This window comes from Dipodomys spectabilis, unplaced genomic scaffold (genome assembly GCF_019054845.1).
Source record: "Dipodomys spectabilis isolate Male_0828 unplaced genomic scaffold, ASM1905484v1 ptg000032l, whole genome shotgun sequence".
Lineage (NCBI taxonomy): Eukaryota > Metazoa > Chordata > Mammalia > Rodentia > Heteromyidae > Dipodomys > Dipodomys spectabilis.
In genome coordinates this window covers 12,743,062-12,769,216 of record NW_024870709.1, presented here as the reverse complement: position 1 = coordinate 12,769,216, position 26,155 = coordinate 12,743,062, and the positions used below count along the sequence as shown (strand labels likewise).

General features: G+C 35.7%; 1 protein-coding gene across 1 annotated transcript in view; it reads left to right on the top strand.

Annotated features, from left to right (window-relative positions):
* Positions 1-26,155, top strand: part of Robo1 (roundabout guidance receptor 1) — a 378,600-nt gene that overhangs the window by 339,291 nt on the left and 13,154 nt on the right. The window contains exons 23-27 of the mRNA XM_042676939.1: positions 171-278; positions 3,334-3,478; positions 7,133-7,381; positions 18,229-18,635; positions 22,264-22,416. Coding sequence (XP_042532873.1) covers positions 171-278; positions 3,334-3,478; positions 7,133-7,381; positions 18,229-18,635; positions 22,264-22,416 — 1,062 coding nt within the window. The remainder of the gene's footprint in view (positions 1-170; positions 279-3,333; positions 3,479-7,132; positions 7,382-18,228; positions 18,636-22,263; positions 22,417-26,155) is intronic.

Below are 26,155 nucleotides of genomic sequence, written 5' to 3'. Positions count from 1 at the left end.
ATATATGCCTTCACATATGCTAACAGTATGAATATAAAACAAAGACATAAGCAGGCAAATAAATGATCCAATTGGTTCCTTCCTTTATTCAGACTATAGGCAAACCAGAGATGTAACGTAATTCACAAAGAGAAAAATGGACACTTATTTTTCCCCTCTAAAATGTCTAGATTATCGAGCCAATGATGCAGTTCCACCAACTATCCCATACAACCAACCGTATGACCAGAACACTGGAGGCTCCTACAACAGTTCAGATCGAGGAAGTAGTACATCTGGTAAGTGAGGAGTGCCAAAGAAAATATCAACCTCGCCATCAGAACAAGAGCACATTCCAAGATCACTAGCAGAATGTTATTGGACTTGTGTACTCACATAGCATACAATCAATTTATGTCCTTGGAATTCCAGACCTGAGTCTGGTCTGCAAGTTAAAGGAGTATCCACTCAATAAACCCTCTTGTTTTCTACTTGGAATAAAATGCTAGGCATTTTGTTTTTCTTTTGGTTAATGAACATCAGTAAAATCAGAAGTATGCCCTAACCTTTAATGAAAATAAGAAAGTTGCACATGCATCTACTAAACATATGACCATTTGAAAGGAGACTGTAAAAGCAATAATATGAGGTCACTTAGGCATGATGAAAGAGGGACTCAATAACCTGAGATGTAGGTACAGTGGGAAGCTGACTTAGTATATAATCTTCGTATATTCTCTCTGTTCTTACTCGAAACCTCACAAAGCAACCTTGCCAGCCCTAGGATTCGCATTGCTGCTCTTCCCTGTGGTCTTCATGCTGGTGCAGCTGTTTGCCAGCTGTTTTCCTGATAGGGGCTGCAGCTGGCCGCTTACTGGTACTTAAGTCCTGTTTTTCTAATTAAAGGCGGTTCATTATTAGAAGGAACATGTGGCAAGTCACATCACAATGAAAACAAACCGATTGAATCTTGAGTGGAGTATGTTTCTGCAAGACAGAGTAAAAAAAAAAACAGCACCTCCTGGCAACTGGATATAAGTTGTCTTTAGATTCTTTTAGGCAAGAGTCTCTACCTCTGTGCTGTAATGAGTATCACATTTGCTATTTTGCTGCCTTTACTTCCTTAACTATGCTGCTTTGGTATTTCCTATTGTATGTGGAAATGGTTTGGATGAAAAGTTTACGTTTCACGTTTCTCGCAGATTCTGCTGTCTTTCTTTTAACAATTAAAATATTATTTAAAGGTTGTAAGTCATTAGCTTTTAACCAACCTCCATCCCAAGACCCAGATACCTAGATCTCTGCATGCTGCTGGAGCTATTCGTTATTCTGTGGATATTTGGTGAGAAGATTACAAAAATGTGAAATCTGGTGATAGGAGAGGAGGGGGACAAAAGCAAGGGAATAAAGTGTAGGTGTGTGCGTGTGTGTGTGTGTGTGTGTGTGTGTGTGCACGTGCGCGCGCTAGCACGCAGGCGTGCATTTGTATGTTTTCCAGCTTTCCAGTACTGGAGTTTAATCTCAGGGCCTCATACTCTGCTTTGGATTTTTTAATTCAAGGCTAACACTAACCACTTGAGACACACCCCACTTTGGCTTTTTACTTGTCCATTGGAGATAAGAGACTTCTCATGGACATCATCATCATCATCAAACTAACTGTGCAAAGGAGTTGCCACTTAACAAGGCAGTTTATGAATGCAGCGTATCTTGATCAGCCTTTTGACATTCTCGCCTATCCCTTATCCACCTCTTCTTTCACTTTTATTCATTTTGTAGGACAGATATTGGATTTTTGTCTGCATTTTCCCCATCTTCTCCTCTTCATCGGTCCAGTCCTTTCCCCACCCTACCCTTTGCCAGTCCCTGTTCCCTGGAGTTTTAGTTTGCTTAACATTGATTTTGGATTTCTAAGGAACTGAAGTATTTGAGATCTCACTCGACTCAACCGTATTTCAGTTCATTACATTTGTGTATGTGTGTGTACTCCCCAGCTTCTTTACTTAGGAGTTTGAACACAATCTCGCTTCCATAGATAAGGGAAAACATGGATCCTTTGTCTCTCTGTGCCTGACTAATTTTTTTCGAACCTCAGACCTCACATCCCAGCCTCATGAGCAGATAGGATTGCAGGCATGAAACACTGGCACCCAGTGATGTTAACCTTCTTAAGGCTGCTGGGGTGATTAATGATTCACATGTGTCAGGAAATCAAGAGAAGACATTGGTTAATGTCATCTTGATACAAGACAAATAAAGAACAGAGACAAAGAACATAGCATAGTATTAACAGCCAGTTCTTTACCCTCCTGTCCGCCCCCACCCCTACATACACTTGACATGTAAGAATATCTGGTATGACAAATAATGCCATTGACTGAAAACTCCCAGTAACTTGAAGCAAAGACTCTTTGTATAAGCTAAGATCTGTTTTATTCACCATGTGATTCACTTAGGGTTAAAAAAGTTAAAGATAATACACTAATACAAAGAGGTCATCTGAGAAAAAAATTAACTGCAAACTCATGGTTGATAATTATATATAAACTTGTAATATATAATAGTTGAGGAGTATTTTGTCCCCAAATATATTTTGATCCAAAAAATTTTAAAAGATGAGTATTATATGTACAGCTTTCAATGATTAAAGAATATGCCAACTCCACAATCCAAACTTGAAGCACTGAGCTGCTTCAAACTACTAATCTCCAACTACATTGTTTTTTTTTTTTTTTTTTTTTACTGGAAATTCTAATTTTATTGAAAGAACGGCTGAAAACACTTCTTGAAAGAACATTTTTCTGACTCTTTTGTCATTAGCTATATTAGTTCTTCTAGCAATTATATCCTTCTCCGCCTTCTTTTTGAAAGAAAACTAGTAATTTAATTGTGCTTAAACCATTTCAATGGACAAGTACAAATTATATATATATTCAGTGATTTAATGCAACAGTGAAACTCTAATAGATCATATCTGTATCATATTGTAGTTTAGGTTTCAGCAATTAAATAATAGAAAGGCACGCCAGAAAATATGTCTACAGCTCATTTGTTTTAGATGATAATCCATAATACAATTAATTGCTGTAGGAAGATCACTATTAGTGATATGACTCGTAAAATTCGTTTTTGCTTTTGTATTGCTCTCTTTGCTATGTATTTTCCTGTTAAACTTGGCAGTATTTTGCTTTTCCACTTATACAAAATTCTGTTTAAAATTAATGAGGAAAACTGTATCTTATCTCTCTCTCTATAAATTATAAGATCATATTTGCTGGAATTAATTAACTTCGGGACAATGGAAACATTTTTTAAAGCTAGAAATAAAAGAAGTATGTTTTATTTCTCTTCTAGGGAGTCAAGGGCACAAGAAAGGGGCACGAACACCCAAGGTACCAAAACAAGGAGGAATGAACTGGGCAGACTTGCTTCCTCCCCCGCCAGCACATCCTCCTCCACACAGCAACAGTGAAGAATACAGTGTTTGTGTAGATGAAAGGTAGGGAGACATCAAATAGAAGTACAAGCCATTCTCAAACTAGATGGCCAAGAGGCTGATTCTTTGGGTGGACAGTGTTGACATCAGACCATAAACCCTCTTCAAGGTTGCCTCCCCCAAAAAGAAGAATTCATATTTTAGAAGATTCTTTATGAACAATCTTGCACACATTTTTGTGTGAACATGTGTGTTTAGACACATCTATGTAAAATCACCTGACTGAGCTCAGGTGTATAGAACTATATGTGTCATTTTGTGATTTGTGCACCGGTGAGAGTCATTTCAGTCAGCATTGGGCCACATCTATTATGATGGCTTCATAAGAGTATAATGGAGGAAGAAATAGTGATAGTGCCTGGTGTTGTAACTGTAACTTTTCTATGTTCAGAAATGTGTAGCAACAACACAAGTATGAACCATTTTGTTCAAGTTGCCTCCTGTATTCAGCACAGCAACGTTCTGGTGAGGTTTACAGTGTTGGAGAAACAGAGTGCATCTACTTAGTGTCGTTCTGCAGTGGACCGTGTCATCCAGCTTGTGTGAACTCTTTGGTCACCAGCAATGCATGTCTTAGAACCTAGGAGCACATGTTACGTGCCATGTTATGGTGTTCTGAAAACTATTTTTCCTTAGATACTCCTGCTGTGCTGGAAATGGAGGGAATTAAAACTTGTTACATTGATCATCAAAAGGAGCTAATAAGTGAAAATAGTTCACATGAAAAACCTTAGAACATTGAACCATCACTAGGAAATGTCCAACTAAACAAGGTACTACCAAAGTAAACACAACATCAGCTTCACAGCAGAACCAAGAAGAACTCACATGACATATAAAATTTACTACCTAAAACTAAAATCTACTTGAAAATTGTCTTTCCAGTAACTAGAAATAATAATTTTTTCTACACACATACACACACAAACACACATACACACATACACATATACACACACATACACAAACACAAGTGTTTTCCAGTTCCACTCTACTCAGATTCAAAGAATGTATACTGTTCTCCAATAATTTTAATCAAAGTAATCAAGTCATGTTTTATACAAATGTATTTATACACAGTCCTTGTTATCTATACTTCGTAAGGTTACTGTGGGATTCAGCCTGTGTTCCATGTGCTTTATATCTTTGATTGTACAATAGTTTAAAATGCACAAATCATTGTTGGCATGTGAGTATGCAAAGCTAGCTCATGGGTCAGATTTTTCCCATAGTCCATAGTTGGCTAACACCTGTACTACAGAATCCATAAACACCAAACTTTGTTAACTGACAATTTGGTATACTGTAATACCCTTCAGTAATGTGACATATGTCAAAATCACAACTGTTATAACTATTATAAGTTGAGGTATACCATTAATTTTAATTATTATAACACTGTACCATTGTAAGAATCATTCAAACTCTGTTTCTCTACTTTCTCACCAATACATATTAGGGTTGCCTTATATTTTTCACTATTCTAAAAATCCAACAATAATGATATACTGGTACTTCTACTTCTAATGAAATTGTTGCAAACACTTGAGTTAGCAAATACTGAACCATTGTTCCTAGGGTAAATATGAATTTAGATTACTTTTTTGTCAGTACAGAACCATGTTTTATGTGTGCTCTGATGAACGATTCCTTATTTAATATATATTTGTTCATTAACATGAAACACAGCCAAACACTATGTCATTACTCAGAAAAATTCATCTCTCACAGAAATAAGGCATATCACAGAACTCTTGTGCTTATGAACATGGAATCACACTTCAGCACTGATTTTAGGTACTGTTTTAAACAGGAAACCAAAAATAATTCAAAATGTGGGGCTCTAACCATGCTGTGGTAGAAGAATCAATCCTTAGGTATCATCGGAACAGTGACAAAAGAGCAGGATATAATGTTGTTTTACATCAGCTGTGCATATTCATGTCATGGGCTCAGATTTTGGGTCCATTTGTGGGGATGGCCATGAAAATATCACCAGTACTTATTTGGGAGATTATAAATATATTTTACTGAGTCGGTGAACTTGAAAATAAGAAGTCTGAAATAGCAAAGATCAATTCAGCTGTGTTTTAAAGCTTGATTCTCCTGGCTATTTGGATATATTTACTCCTATTTTGGTTTACACAAGTAGACTTAAAATGAAGTATGTTGATTTAGATAATTAAAAACAAGAATTATAGATATCACTATAGGCCAAACCGAAAGAATGATTTTAACTGGGAAGAAAGAAGCTTTGCCGATCTGCCAGTTGTTCTTAACCTTGTCACATGAGAAGGTTCTCAATTAAGAGGAGAGTTTCAGGGACATAAAGACCACACAGAGCTGTGGACTCCTGGAGATCTAACATGAAACACATGGCAGGGAGTGAGAGGAAGCTTCGAAAGCAAATGCAAACCAGATTATGCTGAGACGTGAATGTCTTGCATTGGCATTTTTTTCTCTAGGCAATTACAGAGCCATTTATTATTTTGGAGCAAATGAATTACCCAAGAGTGCTGTGCATTATAGTAAAGTAATTTTGAAGCAATATGAAGATTTTAAGAAAAGAGTGACCAGAGGCAAAGAGATCAATTAAAAGATTAATGCAGTAACACATGTAGCAGATAAAAATAAGGAAGAGACTCAAGAGATTTTATAGAAGGAGATGAATTGGTGAACAGTTGGAGAGAGAAGAGAAAAAGGAGTAATGTTCTACATGATTTCTGGTTAATGAGTGATCAAACTGCTATGTTACTTTATAACAATGAATGTATATAGAAAAGAATGGAAAAGGGTGAGCTATTAGGATTAGAAAATAAAGTAAGGTACAAAACATCCACATTATTTGAACATCAACTCTCCTGAGTTAAGAGCAACAAGACAGGTAACATAATAGAGAATGAGTAGGGATTTGTGGTAGCAAAGTACAATTTATAGAATGCAGTACATCAGAACCATTCTCATTGACAGGCCCATAGTATGGAGGGTGAAGAAGAGGCTGAATTTCCCCCAGATTCATCTTGTTTTCCTCACAGCTCTAAGCAGAGGAGAAGGGCATTTCATTCTTCATGGGCATTGTCTTTTCCCTCATCATCCTAAATACAAACCAACTTGTTTTTTTCATGTCCAACTAAAGAAATAGTGATCGTTTACAGGTTCAGAGAAAAAGGCGATTGTATTGGATTAAAGTTGATTTCCAATGCATCTTCCTTTGGATGGAGTGAGAGTACTTGTATCCAGAGTTTAGAACTTCATCTTGGGCAATCTGAGATATCAATTTTAAATAAGAGAACAAATTGAAGTAGAGGAACAAAATATACCAAATACATCTGAGATATACGAAATTAAACTAGGTCCAGTAGATTTCTTTATTGCATGAAACCTGAGCCTATAAAGATAAAATGTGTTCACGAAAGTACAGAATCTCAGAGGAAATAAATTAGTAGTCATTCATAAATCTGTGTTAACTGTGAGATATTTTAAACAATATCTCATTAATTTGAGAAATTTGAAAAACAATTCCAATTTGAATCATTTTTGAAAACCTATTCAAAGAATAGATTTGAAATAAACTATTCAAAGCTGATTTTACTCAGTGTACAAATCATTTAATCGGAAACTTGAAGTAAGTCAATATGTTCTTATAATCTGTCATAGCTATGAACAAGAAATGCCATGCCCTGTACCACCAGCAAGGATGTACTTGCAACAAGATGAATTAGAAGAGGAAGAAGATGAAAGAGGCCCTACACCCCCTGTGCGAGGAGCAGCATCTTCTCCAGCTGCTGTTTCCTACAGCCATCAGTCCACTGCCACTTTGACCCCTTCCCCACAGGAGGAACTCCAGCCAATGTTACAGGATTGCCCAGAGGAGATTGGCCATGTGCAGCACCAACCAGAAAGGAGGTATGGTACTAATAACCTGTGTTCCAACCTATCAGATTATTTCCCCTCACAGTGGCAATATCAACACTGTCCCAACTAATTTACAAGTTGCATGGTTACAATACTGTCCAGCAATGTTGTTGACTATCACATTAGGTTAAATGATCCCTGAATGGGTAGGCATAGAATAATATTCACTGATACCCACCCACTTAGGATAATTATTAGGGTATTAGAGTAAGCATTAGGATAATTCAGAAACACATGGTTTGCTAATTCCATAACATGTCCCTTTAAGTTTTCCTTATGTATAAGCAAGTCAGAAAATAAATTAAGCTCATATATTTTTTTCTCTCACAGCTGTAACGTTACTGGAAGATGAGTTTGTTACATTCATTTTATGTTCGACTCAGATGCTCTTATTTTGGCTTAGATAATAGATGGAATGTTTTCTCCAGGCTACTAAATCATGTGTATCTATGTGCATGCGTGGGTATGCACAGACTATTTTAGACTATAGATTGAGCATCACCAAACAATACATTTTTATTGCATATAATGTTGACACTTGTCATTTCTATGACATAAAAACTGTTACTGAACGTGTTAGCTCTTGTGCATTGCAGATAATTTTGTTTGTACTATTTTATTGCCCTGGATACATTATATTATGTATCTATGCCTTCCCATATTCCTAATATCCTTTGAAACTGAGTATATTATTTGCCACAGAAGGTTTTCCTTCAATATTCTGGAAAGTATAATAAATTCTACTTTATGGTTCTTGAATTTTTCTGTGTAGACTTAAAAGGAATATGTAAGACTTATGAACTCTTATATCATTAAGAGGTTATTAACAAATTCAAATCATATGCTTTCTAGAATAAAAAAGTAGTTAAAACTTATTTTGTGTGACAAGGGGAGGGAGTTGGATGGCCATTTATTTAAATTTAATACTATTAACCTTTGGAATAATAGGAAGATTGAGAGCATATAAACCCTTTCTTTCCTCTACTAAGGTCAAGAGCCATCTCTCCTATTCTTATTAGAAAAGAAAGATAGTCTAATAGAGACTATTAAGCTCAGAAATACCTTCTTTCATTATCTGAAACTATCCGTTTCCTTTCTATTCTCTCTGTATTGCTAGTGATAACTGCTTCTTCCTTTTGGCTAGTCTATTCCTGTTTTCCCTCCAGGGCTGGGAAGGTGGCTCAGTGGTAGAGCGCTTGCCTTGCATGACTGAGGCCCTGGGTTTGATTCCTCAGCACCACATAAGCAAAAAGAAAAAAAGCCGTAAGTGGCACTGTGGCTCAAGTGGTAGAGCACTAGCCTTGAGCTGAAGAGCTGAGGGACAGCGCCCAGGCCCAGAGTTCAGGCCCCACGACCGGAACCAAAAAAAAAAAAATACAAAAAAAAAAACAAAATCCTTTCCATCTTCCTAGCAAACAAAGATCAGTTCATTCTAATCTTATCATTTGTCATTAAACTTATTTCTTGCTTTACTATTTACTATTTCCCTTAGCCATCTCTACTAATTCCATGGCCTCCTACTGTTTAGTATTTTTAGGCTACTTCCTTCCTATTGACCCTCCCCCTTGTACTTTAGCCCATTGCATTCTGGCTTCTGTCAGGCTGATGAAAGCAGTCTCCTAATGGTAAAATGTAAAGACTTCTTAGTCTTTATCACACTTAAGCTTTCTTCAATGATGGCAAATTGGCAGATCCTTGTGAGAATCAAGTGAGATAATGTACATTAAGTTTCTCAAATAGGGAACGTATTCAACAAATAATAGTTACCTTACATCCTTATCCTATATACCACCCAGTTAGCTAGTTCACCTGTTACTTGAAATTTTCTGATAGCTGATGATGTATGCAACTAGACCTCACCATTTCTTTTTTTTTCATGTATTTTTTTATTGTATAAATACTGTACAGAGAGGTTATAGTTACCTCAGTAGGGTAATGAGTGCATTTCCTATGGTGCATTGTTACCTCCTCCTTTGTTTTTCTCCTACTATCCCTTCCCTCCCCAACTCCTCCCTCCCTGCCCCCAAAATTATAAAGTTCCATGAGATATGCAAGACACTATGTTGAACTCACCATTTTCTTGAGTACAATTGTGACTTTCACTTAGACATCTCCATGTGTCCAAATCGAAATTAAAAATCTTTTCAGTGAAACTTTTTTAATTTATTATTTTTTCCTACCTAATGGCTAGCATTCATACACACACACACACACACACACACACACACACACACACAAACACACACACACATTTGGAAAGGTGGGACATAAGGGTTACAGTTACAAAAGTTGGGTAATAGGTACATTTCTTTTTGAACAGTGTCACCCCCTTCCCTCATTTTCTCCCAGGTTTTCCCTCTCTTCTCCTTCCCCCGCAAGTTGTAGGGTTCATTTTTAACATAATGTATAATGAGTATCACTACTGAATTAACTCATCCTTTGTCCCACCGTTCCTGTGCTTCCTCTACCCCTTCCCAAATCAGAAAAAGTTCTTATATACAGGACAAAGTGTACAGAAATCAAAACAAATGAAGAAGAAGGAAAAGAAAAGAACAGCAATGCATACAATTTAAAAAAAACTCTTGTTTCCATTTCTCGGAGTTCATTTCAATGAGCATCATTTTATATGATCATATGCACATAGCTATTGAGCCCTTGTGATCCTCTCCTAAGAATGTCCTCCTTTGGTCTCGCTGTGTGAATGTTTAGTAGATGAATAGATCAAGAAAATGTGGTATGTATACCTACAATAGAATTCTATGCTTCCATCACAATGGATAACATTGCTCTGTTCATAAGGAAATGTAAATATTTTGAAAAAATTATATTAAGTAAACAGGACTCAAAGAAACATAGGCTGCATGGTTCCTTTCATTTGTAATAATTAGAATCATTAGAAGTAAACTCAAAGAATAGTAAAAGACAAAAAACTATATACTTGGACGTGATTACCTAATGGCTGTCTTAACTTGGATTATCAACCATCATTTATTTGACAAATATAGTAAAAATAGCAAAAGTATAAGAAATTTTATTTTTAATTATTTTTTTACAGTCTTGTGGCTTGAACTCAGAAACTTTATGCTGTGCCTGAGGTTCTTTTGCTACTTTGTTTTTCTTTGTGTGTGTGTGTGTGTGTGTGTGTGTGTGTTTCTGGTCAGTCATGGGGCTTGAAGTCTGGGCTTGAACTCTTGTCCTTGCACTCTTCAGCTCAAGGTGAGCACTCTACCACTTGAGCCACAGCACCAGTTCCAGTTTTCTAGTGGTTTATTGGAGATAAGAGTCTCACGGACTTTCCTGCCCGAGCTGGCTTTGAACCTCGATCCTCAGATCTAGCTTCCTGAGTAGCTAGGATTACAGGAGTGAGCCACCCGGCGCCTGGCTTGCTTTCTTTTGAGTAGTTTATTGAAGATAAGAATCTCACAGACTTTCCTTTCTGGGTTGGCTTCAAACTGTGATCCTCAGATTTCAGCTTCCTGAGTAGTTAGGATTACAAGTGTGACCTACTGGTGCCCAACTGGAAAATTAATTTTTTTTTTGTTTTTTAAATAGTCTATTTTAAAATAAGCTTAGTTATTCTATTTTGTATTATCTCCTGTTGCTTTCATGTTATTCCATGACTCAACTAATTGACCAAATTCCTTTAGTGATAACTCCAAAATAGCTCATGATTTTATTCCTTGGTTTCTCTCAGTCTCTATTTCTTGACATACTACCACGCAGTTGAAAGGATCTTCAATTGTCTTCTTCCTTCTCCATACTCAGGTTCTTTCTTTGCAAACAAGTCTAGAGGTTTCCTTCATTAAGTCAGATTGCACTGTTCAGCTTAGGTTCAAAGACTTTATAATCCTTTCCCCTTTACTTATTTTTTTTTGTTCCCATTCCTTTCACATACTCTTCTCATCTTAAGTCTGTTTGAAATTCCATGAATTTATTTGAAAGTTGTCAATGAGGCCAAGGTTTTACATATGCTATCCTATGATTTTCTAGCCAACCTTTTTTCCTCTTTCCAAGTCCTTCTCAAGTGTCACTCTCTGTGGAGCTTTCCTCTAGTTTTCTGACAAAATCCAGCCAACCTTCTTTCTAGTCTTCTGGAAGCTTTGTTCACATCTCTGTCACCATGCTAACTGGCTTTTGCGTTGCTTTGCATTCACTCTCCGTATCTGTAAATTCAAAGCTCCCCCAGGACAGAACTCATGTCTTTGTGTTTCATAAACTTCTTTCCAATATTTGATAAGTAATCTGGTATGTGGTAGAATTTGGCAGTGAACTACTTCTTACTGTTTTAGAATAATAAATGCTTGATGAAATGGACACATATAATCAGGAAATGCATTAAGTATTTGGCCCACTGTTCACAAAGGAAGTATGGATGTGCCAGAATCATTTCTGGAAATAACACTAATAAAAAGTCTATAAAAGTTCATTAAAAATTAAAAACTGCTAAATGTCTTTTAAATGGTGAGTGTATATTCTATATGTTTACTATAGAAAATGTTGAACCATAGTACATTAAAAACAACAATGATTAAAAAAAAAAACCTTTTGTGTCCCTATCTTGGGATTCATTTTGCTTAACATCATCTTACATCGTCTATGTACATAGCTTTTGAACTTTTCTGCTTGTCTGTTAAGATTATCCTAGATCTTTACTAGTTATTGCAAATAAGGGAAACCATGGGACTATGTTTCTTTGGGTCTGGCTTACATCACTTAATGTAATTTTTTCCAAGTCTTTTCATTTTCTAACAAATGTTCTTCCCCCATGGTATAACCCCTGTTTTCACTGTATTTGATTCCAGTGCCCTACATCTTGTATATACATTTTTCTAATTTGGGGGACTAGAAGGGAATAATAAAATTGTGAAACAAGGATACAGATTGACCCATTGTAACAATGAGACGTACAAGACACTATGTTGAAGTTGAACCTTACAACTTAAAGGGAGGGGGGGATGGAAGGAGGGAGGAGCTGGGGAGATGAGGAAGGAAGGAATAGTAGAGGAAAAACAGAGGAGGGGGTAACAATGCTTGACAGGAAATGTATTCATTACCTTGCTCATGTAACTGTAACCCCTCTGTACAGTATCTGATGAACCATACAGATACTTAAAATGAAAATATATTTAGTAACAATGATCTATGTACTCAGAAAGTAACTGTTTATAGATGAGCAAATATCCTCCATCCTTCAACTCTATGTATTCTCATATTACTTTAAATTCATGATTTTCTTGTATTATTCCAGCAGCTTCTTTTTTTCATTCAACCATCTCGTGTCCTGTGTTAGTAAGTTTTTTAACATAGACACTTGTATTAACTGTATACTATAAATTTATTTAATGTATTACCTACTGTTAGTATTTAAATTGTGTCTACCTTTCTTTATTTTTTTAAACAATGTTGGACTCTCATCCATGATTGAGTCATTAACCTCTCTCTGGTCCATTATACCCTCCAAAATGTTTGCTCCATTTCTGGCTGATTTTTATTTTTTATTATTCTTTGCTTCTTCACTGTTGGCTTCATTACAGAGAAAGAATTGTTTCTCTTCAGAGCTTCAGTCCCACATATCCAAATACATGTTCCTGAAGGTTTTTATTGCCTAAATACCACTCTGAATGATACACGTTATCTCCATCCATAAATGCACTTTCCCTTGTTCTGACAGCCATTTTCTCTTGCCCTCATTATAGTAATGCCCCACTAAGTGGTCTTACTGTCTTTATCCCTGTCCCCTACTCCAGTCTAAGCTACTATAGAGCAATTGTGCATAGGCATTTTCCTAAAATGCAATAATGAATGAGTCCCTCCATTGCTTAAAATCTCTCAATGATATCCCATTTCTCTTAGAAGAATGAGAAGATTCTTAATGTAGCATTCAGGACCCTATATGGGCTGACCCTCTGTGCCTTTTCGTCCCCTTCCCACCCCTTCCCCCTGCTGTCTGTGCTGTCTTCACACTTGGTTACTTAGACTTCTTGGAATGAGCACAGTTCTTGTTCACCTCAAGGTCTTTGCATAGGCTCTCTTATCATCCAGAAGCACCATTATTCCCCTCTCATTTTTGAGCCAACATCCTTTAGATTCAATAATAAATGGAAGACCCTATTCCTCTGATATCACAGCTATTGGCTAAGAAGACACTGTGTTCCCATCACACTCTACTCAGAACTGCATTGTTATGACATGCATATTTTATGCAACTGAGTTCATAAGGTCCAAGTTCCTGCTTTGTTGCTATCTCACCAACTATTTTAAAACTCAGTGGTCTACCATGCTGCTGATCACAAACATGGTATATAACATGTAAACACTGTTATATATTACAGACTGTGGTAGACAATTTGCTCCAGGGAAGTTAGAATGAACTTGTGACTTTGAAATTATGTAATCATTTAATCACAATCAAAAAAAAAAGAACCTCGGGGAAGGGAGGGAGGGAGGGGATGGTAGGGGGAAAACAATGGAGGGGGTAACAATGTTCAAGAGGAAGTGTACTCATTACCTCACTCATGTAACTGTAGCCCTCTGTATAGTAGCTTTACAATAAAATAAAATTAAAAAAAAAAAAAACTCAGTGGTCTAAAACAACTGTTGTATTCTATTGATAATCCCATGAGGCAGAGATTCTGAAGTCTCAGCTGAATAGTTCATCTCTATTCTATGTGGTTTTGGCAGTGTTGATTTTCTTCCAAGTTAAATTTTCATTCATATTCTCATGTTTTTATACTCCTTGGCCTCTCTCTGTCTCTACAGGTGTTTTATCCTCCAGGGTCTTAACCACACAGCCTGAGCTTTTCAGAATATAATATAGGTTAGTGCCATTTCTCACATGGCAGCTGGGTTGAAGAAAGGAGAGACAGAAAATTTTCAATCTATTTGTGAAGCATATTCACAACTGGGCCTCAGTGGTAGGTCAATATAGATCCAAGTGTAGAAGGAAACTTACTCTCTCAATGGGAGAATGACAGTATTCATTTTAGAAAATCATTTGGAATGGGAGTTATTGTTATGGACATTTTGCAAAATATATTCTTCCATACCCAGATATGCAATTATTTTATTCAATTCATACACCTTCAGATTGAATCTTGACATGGTTTAGAGTGGTAAATATCCCACAAACTCTTATAGCTGGTATTTTTATAGCTGTTTGTGTGAAAACATAGGAGAATCTTTATTGTACTATGTGTACTGTAAGCATTTAAAGAATAAATTTATTTATCATTTTGTGCTTCTTGATTAGGAATATATATAAATTCAATGACATAAATATGTATATATATACTGAAGTTAAGTTATTATAGCACAAAATATTGATTAGATACTCTTTAATGATTTGTACTACTATACATAGTGAAATTATATAATTCTTTGGATATTTTCTTTTTTTATAAAACTAAGCAGATAGTTTTAAGCAGATAATAGGAATCTTCCTTCTCTTTTTATAGACAGTTCTAATGAGAGTAATATAATTTAACTTCTGCCTACTGTTTTAAAAAAGTGTCTTCTACTGTTTGCATTTGTTGATACTTAGTATAAATATCTTGAACTATAAAAATTTATTTTTACATGTAGAATAAGAAACTTAATCGCATATTTTGTTGTATAGATGAGTTCAATATGATATCCTTGGAAAGAAATGAAAGTGAGAAAGCAAAGTAAAATTAAATATATTGTAATATGTTCAAAGTAAATAATAGTTAATTATATGAAGAATTGAAACTACACTAGTGTTAGGAAAAAACTCTTAAATATATGTTTTTTTTTTTCTCTTTTTGTCTTTTGTGTGGTAAGTGCTGTATGGCGAACTACATAAACACTCGGTCTCATAAATTAGTGGAATGTCTCCTTTTCCCTTGAACATGTTTATGAAGGCATCATTTTCTCAGGAGCCAAGAGTGCTGTGAGTCACCATCTTATGCTGTACATTATTTCAGGAGATGCTGAAACCCCTCAGGGGGAGGAATCTAGAGGGCTGAGGTTCATTTGCGACAAGCCCCACTTGAGTGCAGCATCCTGAAATAGCTTTTTGTTTTCAAATAGAATATATTACATATTTCAAACTGTGCATGTTTATCACACATTCTCTGGGCTGCCCTTACTTACAGATGGTTTGAATAATTTCTGTCTCTTCTCAGAATTTGTATGGGGTGGTAGTACTGAAAAGCCAGCCCTTGTTTAACACAAAGGTATTTTTGCCCTCCAGAATGTGAATTCTCCAAACATAACAATGCTGGCCTCCTTTCATAGCAAACTTGGCCATTCTGCTTTACTTTATTGATGGACAAAATAATCCCTTTTGTGCTAAGGAGTCTCACATGTCTTTAAAAAAATAGAAGTTTTTGTGTAATTGTGGATAGGCATGCTGACAAAGACTGCAAATTAACTTTTAAGTATGGTATTTTATTGCATTCCAAATTAAACAATGGTTTTCCTCCTTGTGTATAACACACCACATTGAACCAATTATCTGTTTTAATCTCTTAAATAACTTCAGCTTTGGCACATTTTTCATATTTCTTCTAGTGCCACACACAGGCACACTAAATGCCACCCAGAAATGAGAAACCATGCATTATATTAAAGAACTATATATGTATGTATGTGTATATGTATGTATATGCATACATATGTATGTATGTATGTAAAGGTATACAATTGCTTACATGTATAATATATTTACATGTACATACTTATTCAGTATATGTTATTTTCATTTCTGGCATTTTTAATGCATGTCTATATGAAACATACCTCACATGGACTATATATACATAAATGTATGTATTTGTGTGTGTGTGTGTGGTTTTGTATATGTGTGATATTATTGTTCCTTGAATGAAGGGCATGAGCTTAGACAGAAAATTTCAGTTTCAGTTTTGTAATTGATGTATATGAGTTTAAGGAACTTTGGCAAACTTGGAATTTCATTGTCCTTATATATAAAACAATCATTTAAAAAGTAAATCAGAAAGTTGAGAATTAACATCATAAAGTACACTTAACTACAAAGTAACTGGTTAGTAAGTTAATTGTACCATTTTAGTAATATTTATTTTTAGTTAATAATCATTTATTTTAGAGCATTCAATTTTCACTAATCAAATAGCTTTACAAAAGTGTCTCAGTTTGAGATTAGATGCAGAATAAAGTCTTCTTCAAAGAAATATCCAGGATGCTCAAATTTTGACTTAGTTCAACCTCTCTATCACAGGTTACTTAAGCTCATTCTATATTGTTTTGACTTTAGCTGCTTTTGACCAAAGCCCACATGATTTTGTTTCTAATTTCCCACCAATCCTATTCATTTAAAGTCTCAGCCATAGATTCCCAAAGATCTTTTGTAACGTCTGTAGCTTTAGTGGCCTGGAATATAGATATATCCTTGTTTTAGACTCTGTCTCCTCCTAATTTTCCTCTTTCAGATGCTTAAGGAGTGAAGAAGTATCAGTAAGGGGCAAACTAAGTGAAGAGCCATTCTTCTTCTTGGTTAGCCCAAGTTATATTATGTATGAGTGTCATAATAGTGGAGAAGGAGGAGTGCTACCACAAACTTACCCCACAGGCGAAAACCACATTCCTGGGCAATGTCTGTAGACATTTGTAGTCCTTGAATGTTTTACACACATGTTCAAATGGACCATCGTTCAGTCCATTTCTATCCTAGCCTTCTAAGCTGCACTGGTCACCAGATGACATGAGATCCTAAACCCTTCAACAACAGGATTCAGTTTGGCAGGCTTCTGTGGAATTCATCTATTTGACAAAGTGCTGTTTTGACCCTTCTTTTTATTGTCCCTATCACATCATCTCTTTTACCTTGATTTGAGAGAATTGAGACTATTAAGTCATTAATCAATCATTATTATTATTACAATTACTATTATTATTTCTTGCTCCTCATATAGTAGTTTCTTGACATTCTTTTCTATTGGCAAAAACTTACTTCTATTATATTGCTTCCCACTAAAAAGGAAGATGTTCTCTGCCTTCTCAGTTATCTTATATTCACTGTGGATGATCATGTTGGGTGGGGCTATGAAAAGACTGACTAATTTTCTCTGAATCTATAGAGACATGGTCAAAATCTGTTATCAGTAATTCTGTAATATTAGATTGTGGAATATTTAATTTTGTCCTAATCTTTGGTTCCAGAATTTTAGAAAAAATATTGCTAAATATATAGTTGAACAAATACATAAGACAGCTAGATAGAATTACAATAAAATTAGTGGTATTTAAAATATCTAACAACCATTAGTGAATCTCATAAATGATTAAATCAGAGGGAAAAAATGCTCTTAGGGCTCAAAGCTTTTTAAGTAGAATGAAATGCAAAAGAAATTGTGTCCTATGCTGAATATCTATTTATTTAATCCTGTGAAATTTTAATTATAATAGTCAAAATGACTGACTTATTTGTCTTGGAATAGTTAGAAAAACAAGAAAAACAACACAAATGTTTATGAATTGAACTGTTGTCATTGGCAGTAAATAGTAAGTAATCGATAACATTGGAAACTCTTTGAGACATATACATAGGCATATGTCCCCTAAATAACTACCATTTCCTCTATTTTTAACTGAACAGAAGTCAAACAATAAAACATATTGAGAAATAGCTTAGGAGAGTTCTATTAAACTTAAATGAAAATGTAATCTTGTAGAGTCCTTGGCTCAAAATAAAAACAAGCTTAGACATAAGGTTTGATTTATTATTTATTGATTTCCTTATTAGCAGCTAAGATCATACCTGTGTACTTGTGAACTCCACTTATTGTCTTGTGTCTTAAGTGATGAATTGAGCTGAACCAAAATTTATCTTTATGCAGAAGACAGCCAGTGAGCCCTCCTCCACCACCAAGACCAATTTCCCCACCACATACCTATGGCTACATTTCTGGACCCCTGGTCTCAGACATGGATACGGATGCACCAGAGGAGGAGGAAGATGAAGCCGACATGGAAGTCGCCAAAATGCAAACTAGAAGGCTTTTATTGCGTGGGCTGGAGCAGACCCCAGCCTCAAGTGTAGGCGACCTGGAGAGCTCTGTCACTGGGTCTATGATCAATGGCTGGGGCTCAGCCTCAGAGGAGGACAACATTTCCAGTGGGCGCTCCAGTGTTAGTTCTTCTGATGGCTCCTTTTTCACCGACGCTGATTTCGCCCAGGCTGTTGCAGCAGCTGCGGAGTATGCTGGTCTGAAAGTGGCACGGCGTCAAATGCAGGATGCTGCTGGTAAGTCAGGCACCCTTCACCAAGGCGAGAAGGACATTACTGTCACTTTGTTAGTGGCTGGTTGTTTCCTATGATCCTAGGGCCCATGTGAAATTCCATTATTGCCTAAAGCACCAAAGCCCAAGGATTTGGCTAAGTTGTATTACCTACATTTTATTCGTGACAAGATGTGTCATCTTTTATGATTATTTAATAAATCCTGTTGTCCTAAGAGTGGTAGAAAGCTATCTGGAATATCCTCATTTTTTTAAACATAGGTATAGCAAATATTCACACAAGTGTATGCCCATATATATGCATTTTTTACACAAATTGATAACAATTTCTTTAAAACATCAATGTATTCAATAAAGTGAAGTTTGTTCTAATGAATGTATATGGTGAGCATCATTTTAATGTAGGAACTGCCCATGGTCAAATTTATTGTGATACTTCCATTTAATTTGAACTTCTGTAGGAAAAAGTAGCAAAATATACAGGGAGGATGGTCAGCCATGGGAAAATGGGCATTGGCTCCTATGTCTCTACAAATATTCTTTCCATGTCCTTCCAATACTACTTTGAGAAGGAAGAGAGAGAAATGTTTGTATGATGTGTATATTTTCAAGTTTTTTTTCAATGTTTAACTTAATAGTTAGGAGAACAAGTTAAGAGTAAATATATATAGTAATTCATTTTTTACTTTTGTTAATGGTTTTCTATTTTTTTATTTTTTTAATATTTGAATAGCTATGCAAAGGAGTTGGCATTCACTGAAGCAGTGTATGAATAGGTTCTCACCTACCCCCTCCCTTGCTTATCTGAATTTTAGGTTATGCTTTTTTATTTCTATTTTTCATTGAAAGTACCCTTTTTTAAGTGAATGTTTATCTTTTCTTATGTGGATTATTTTGGTTTGGATTTGTTGGTTGTAGAGGAACAGGGTTTGAACTTAGGATGTAGCAGCTAGTTAGGAAGGTGCTAACCAATTGAGCCATATGCTCAACCTTCATTTCTTGTGTTTTATCTCATTTTGACTTATTTCTTCCTCCCCATCCTCGTTAGGAAATAAACAGTAAAAGAAAGAAAATAGGGCTGGGAAGGTGGTTCAGTGGTGGAGCGCTTGCCTTGCATGCATGAGGCCCTGGGTTCGATTCCTCAGCACCACATAAGCAAAAAGAAAAAAGCCGGAAGTGGCGCTGTGGCTCAAGTGGTAGAGCGCTAGCCTTGAGCTGAAGAGCTGAGGGACAGCGGCCAGGCCCAGAGTTCAGGCCCCACGACCAGACCCAAAAAGAAAAGAAAGAAAATAATTTAAATCCCAAGCTTATTTTTATCATATGACATTTATTTGTTTAGGATGAACATATATGTGCATATGTATAAATGCAAATGACTGTATATGGTGTGTTTATGTGTGTGTGTGTGTGTGTGTGTGTGTGTGTGTGTGTGTGTGTGTGTGTGTGTATGTAAGCATATTTCTGGTTGCCAAGAAAATGTAAGTAATAGAGCAAAGGATTATAATCAGAAAGAAAGAAATACACTTCAGAAAAATAGAGACCATCACCATAATTCAATAATGGATGTTTTGTTGTTGTTGTTGTTGTTGTTGTTGTTGTTGGATTTATTTTATTTTTAATGTTTGCTGGCCTATTTCAACTGAGGGCTTAGCTCAAGGCTAGTGCTCTACCACTTAAACCACAACATCACTCTGGCCTTTTTAGTAGTTAATTTGAAGTAAGAGTTTCACAGGCTTTCATTCCTGATTTGCTTTCAACCATGATACTCAGGTTTCAACCTCCTGAGTAGCTAGGTATACAGTTGTGAGCCACTAGTGCCTGGCTGTTGTTTTATATTTTAAAGTTTCATAATTGTTACATTGTCCATTTTCTTTGCTTTATTTAGTTATTTTATTGCTCATAAATTTTTATCAGCACAGAATATATTCAAAGGAAAAAGTTTTTAATAACCTAGAGTGATCTCTAAAAATTATTTATCAAAATACATGACATAAAATGTATCTAATACTCCTCAAATTACTATTATAGAATTTATATTTCATCCAGGCAGGCCTATATTTTTAAAATACAACTAGACATTCATTTTTTCATTAGAAGCTGCTAAATATAAAATATGCAAACCTGATTATCCTTTTTAATAAATAACGTTACATATAGCTTTTTTCTTATTTTTTAGTCCTCTGTTTAAAAAAGATTATATGAAGTTAAACATCTCAAACTACTACTTTCAGATTATATTAAAGATGTGTTTTAGTTCATTAAATCAAGAAATATAGAAATAATGTTGAAAATTCATCTGTAAAGGATCTCATGCCTTAGGGGTCTATAATCAGTGAATGGCTTTACACAATGGAATAAATAATGGGCTCATCTCAGTCCTAATTCTCTGTTTTCATGGATATGTAGCTTTAATTGTAATAGTCTCCCATCATAGCTAAAGAGAGTTTGGTTTAATATTTTATTTTGTTATGATATAGGAGCATGTCTGGCTTTCCTTTGGCTCATAATTATAATGAAGTAACCATATATGCACCTTGGCCTCAAACAACATTTCTTTAAGGAAAGGGTGGTGTTTCTCATGTGACTTGAAGTTAATATGAATGAATAATCCATTCACATTGCTTCTTCTTGACTACATTAATGTCTATTAGTTTATATGGTTTGGTTATCATTTCTAAATGCTTTTGCTTCACTATACGTAGAATTTCGTGTTCCTGTTGATAAGCCAAAAGACATGCTGTTTAAGATTTTGTGAAAAGATAGAAAGTGATGGATTGGTGACTAAAATATCTAGAAATTGAAATAGGGAAGGTAAACACGAGCCAAGAGCTCTCCACTCTTATTTTATAATATATATAATATACTTATATTTTATAATATGTCATATCTGTTATAATATATCATCGATGTATGAGACCCAGGAAATTGGAAAGCACTGAAATGCATCAACTCCAGTTATTTAATTTAGTTCCCACTGGTACTTCTGGATATTTTATCTTTAAAATACAAAAACAAATCTAGATATTACCTCCATTACTGCCAAAAACCTAGAAACCTTAAAGGGACTACTCTTAAGTAACCCAAATCAGCAAGTCTCTTGAAGACAAGGAACACATATTTATATATAATTTTAGCAGATCTCAACGTAGAAGCTAGGTCAATTTCAGGCTACTTAAAAAGAAAACAATTGGAAATCTAAAGACAGTAGGATTTTGCTTTCAAAGAATACCATAGACATCTTCTTAGTGGAAATGAAGAGGTAATTAGTCCTGTTTGTTTTTGAAGCATGAATTTTTTAAGGACTGATTCTTCCTTTGGAGAAAACAACAAACATTGAGTAATATTATACAAAAAGTTAGTACACTTCGCTCAAGAATAACATTTTAGTGAGTGGAGTTGCACAACCAACTGAAATGTTTTTTCTTCAATGAACATGTATCATGAACCTTAACAGAATAAAAGTTCTATGGTCAACAAAGAGTGAAAATACTTTTAGGATGTTTTAGGTGGGGAAAGCCTACTGTTGCTAAGTGTTAAGTAGTTTTAAAATATCTTTAGCTTTAAAGCTTTGATTTTGCTGCTTCTTTGATCATTACAATTCATTGATGGTCTGGCTCTGCTCTTTTTCCTAGGCCGCCGGCATCTTCACGCATCTCAATGTCCTAGGCCCACAAGTCCCGTGTCTACAGACAGCAACATGAGTGCTGCTGTCATGCACAAAGCCAGGCCCACCAAGAAGCAAAAACACCAGCCCGGACACCTGCGTCGAGAAACCTACACAGACGGTACGTCCATGGATGTGGATTGAAACATCTATGCATCTCCCATATTTTCCCTGTCTGGCTATAAGTACTTCAGTGAATGTGTTCACTGCCATTAGAAATTACATGAAAATTTCGCTAACAGCTTCCTATTCCTTACAGGAATAATCGCCTTCCAGATGCTGCCAAGCCTCTGTAGTCCTTGTGTTCACATAAGCCAGTTATTTCAGAAACTAAAACAATATATACCTTTAGTATTCTTTATTTTCCAATTTCAAATAGGCTTAACAGTAGAGTCATGGCATACCATTAACATTTGTCAGATTCACTGATAAACCCTCCAAAGTGTCTCTCTCTCTCTCTCTCTCTTTTCTTTTTATAGTGAAACAGACAAGAAACATGCTTCAATATTTCTGCCCGTAGTAGTATTACAGATATTTTGTGTACCAACAGGCAAATCGAATCATCTTCCTTCATGCCTTCACATACAATATCGACTCTCACTGAAGAGGGACCTCTTACCGTCTCCAGGGAGCGTGGGAGGATAATGCAAACATAGTGATGTTGTCTAGAGAAAGCCTTTAATGAAAGTGCCTCAGGTGGCCCAGCATTTATTAAACCGCCACCTTCTCATTTTATAAAACAACCCCACGGGCTTTGTTGGAAATTCATGTAAGATAAATTTTCTCCGACTCGCCCCTCTTGTCAAGTTTTCTAAATTTGCTAAAGGGGCAGAGAGGCGGTGAGAAGGGTGTCACAGGAAGACTTTCCCGACCTCCTTGTCTTCTGCAGCCACCATCTGATTACGACTTTCATTACCAGTCAGCAATTTTTCAAAAAGGGCATCATTTGCCATTATCATATGAAAGCCTAATATTATAGATCCTTATCCAAGGTTCCAAGGTGGGTTTGCTGAGGTACTTCCCCTGGTGATTCCTGCCACTTGGCAGAAAAATTTAATACAAAGCTTCCAGCATGATGAGCACAAGTAATTTTGCAACGAGTGGCTTTCCACGCTATTATCTGTACTTTATTCTGAGTAGTTTCTCTCCCTAGCATCTATCTGATATTAGACTACATTAAATATGGGCATGACACAGCGCACCTGGGCTTCCTGGCTTCTGCCCAGGATTCCTTTGTTAGTGAAACTGAGCTGTCAGCATATTATCTGATTTTGAAGGATTATTCGTGTTTTTGTGCATGTCTGCCTCGGTGAAGGGACAAACACAAGGTGTAAATCCCCAAACTCTACCAGCAATTTTACATTACAGGACCTCTGTAATGGCGTTTTACAAGTTCTCTTGCTGTTTTTATCTACTTTTATTATCTAGGAGAAAGTGCTTCTAAACTGGAAAACTGGCCAAACCTCAAGCCTGGATGTAAACACATCTAAATTGAGTACATAAGAGAAAATCTGGCATAAGGCTGTGTGTAGATCTTTTCACCACTTATTTATATGTGTTTGGAGGGGAGTTTGGCACTGACTGATGCCTTCTAAAAAATGTTTTAAATAATGTAAACATGCCAAGATAAAGAATGGAGCATCACAATTTTTAAAAATTGCACTATATTTGGAAAATGTTATCTGTAGTTGTTGTCCTGCATTCTGCATACTTGTTTTAGATCTTTAATAAATATGCATTTTAAATTAATCCCTGAATTAAAAAAAAACTATTTAAATTGAATAATGAAACACCACAGTTATTTCTTATTTAGTTTCAGGAATATGAAAGAATAGTGTTGAAACATTTGTAAAGCCAAAAAGTTAATATGACATATGATTTGGATTTCAAATTGCTCATTTCATAAAAGTGATTATGGAAAATTACCAGTGAATACTGAAATACAGAAGCTCAGAATCATTTGTTCTAACTCACAGAAGTAGATGCAATGGAGAAATGATGAAAGCTATTTTTAAATTATGGCTCTAACTTCCCTTGAACATTTTGATCACCATCCATTTTAAGTTTTATTATACTAATATTGCTTATATGTAATTCTGAATGATTACTGTTTCATAAAAGAAAAATTAGCAACACTATGTGTTATTTTGTACAATCTGACAGTATATATCCATTATTTGGAATAGGACAAATGGAGATACTTCTTAATACACAGATTTAAAACTGTGTATACTCATTTTCTTTTCTTTCTTTTTATTTTTATTTTTGGTGGTCTGAGATCAAACCCAGGGCCTTATGCGTAAAATGTAATCTCTCTGAAACTGAGTAGGCAAAAATGAGCATACAGTTGTTTTTTGTTGTTTTGTTTTTTAGCACTGGGGTCTGAATTCAGGGCCTTGTGCTTAGTAGACAGGTACTCTACTAATTGAGCCCTACCTCTGTTCTCTTTTGTTTTGCTCTAGTTACTTTTGAGATAGGATTGCAGTTTTTGTCCAAGTCAGCCTGGACCTTGGTCCTCCTATTTGTTCTGTTTGCTGAGAGAACATCCACCATAACTTAGCTTTTTCTGTTGAAATGATAGCTAGAAAACTTTTTAGCTTTCAATTGGCTGAACTTCAATCCTCCTGATCTCAGCCTCCTGAGTAGGTAGAAAGATAGGTGCCTACTACCATGCCCACCTATTGGTTGAGAGGTGGTCTTGCGAATTTTTTTTAACCTTGGCTAGCCTTGAACTATAATTCTTCCTACCTCCATCTCTCAAGTAGCCAATATTACACTGGCATTGGGCAAAATATATTCAATCTTGATAGCAATGATTACCATATAAAGTCAAAAGTAATGTTCTCCAAAATTATTTTTATCAAATTATTGCAGTAAAAATCTCTTTCTCCCTTTCTCCCTCTATCCTTCCATCCTTTTATCTCCCCTTTCTCCATTTGCTTTCATCATATTGTTTATGATAAATGATATTTGATTCTGAACTATGTCCAGAATATGGTATATCATTCTGAGACTGGAACATTTGTTCTTTGTAAATTTGATTCAGATATAAAATTTCTCTGATAGTTTTTCAAAATGTATACAAAGAAGAATAAGCAATAGCAAGTAGCTATATCTGAACTGATTTAGAGTGACTTGTGGTAATTCTTCTGAGGTAGCCTGTTAGTCAATAGAGCTGTCGTGACAAACTACCACTAAGTGTCATAAACAACAGAAATATATTTCCTCAAAGTCCTGGTCTAAAAATCCTGAAGGTCATGTTTCGGCAGGGTTGTTTTCTTCTGAGGTCTCTCTCTTTGTCTTAATGAGGGTTATTTTCCCTTGTCTCAGTGCATGGTTTTCCCTTCCCTCCGTGCATAGTTGTGTTGTTTATGTCTTAATCTCTTGGATTGTTTTTTTGTGTGCTGGTGGTGGGGTTTGATCACACAACATCACACTCTTGTTTAGATTTCTGTGATAAAGGCTAGTGCTCTACCACTTGAGCCTTACCTCCATTTTCAGGTTTTTGCTAATTGGAGAGTAGAGTCCCTCAGATTTATCTTCTCAGGCTGGCCTTCAAACCTGTGTCTTCAGATATTGGCCTTCTGAGTAGTTGGGATTACTAATCTCTTTTTATAAAGTCACTTGTCTTGTTTATTAGAGCTCATCCTAGAAAGCACATTTTTATTTAATTACCTCTCAAAATACTCTAAGTACAGTCAGTCTTTGAGGAAGAAAAGGTTAGAACATCTCCATTTGCCTTTTGGTAAGATAAATTTTGCCCAGAATAGCCCACCCATCCTTTCTTAATGCATGGTATTGTGGCCATATCTTGTCTGTAAACAGAGCTTCGTGAACACTCTGGGAGTAGTTTATATGAA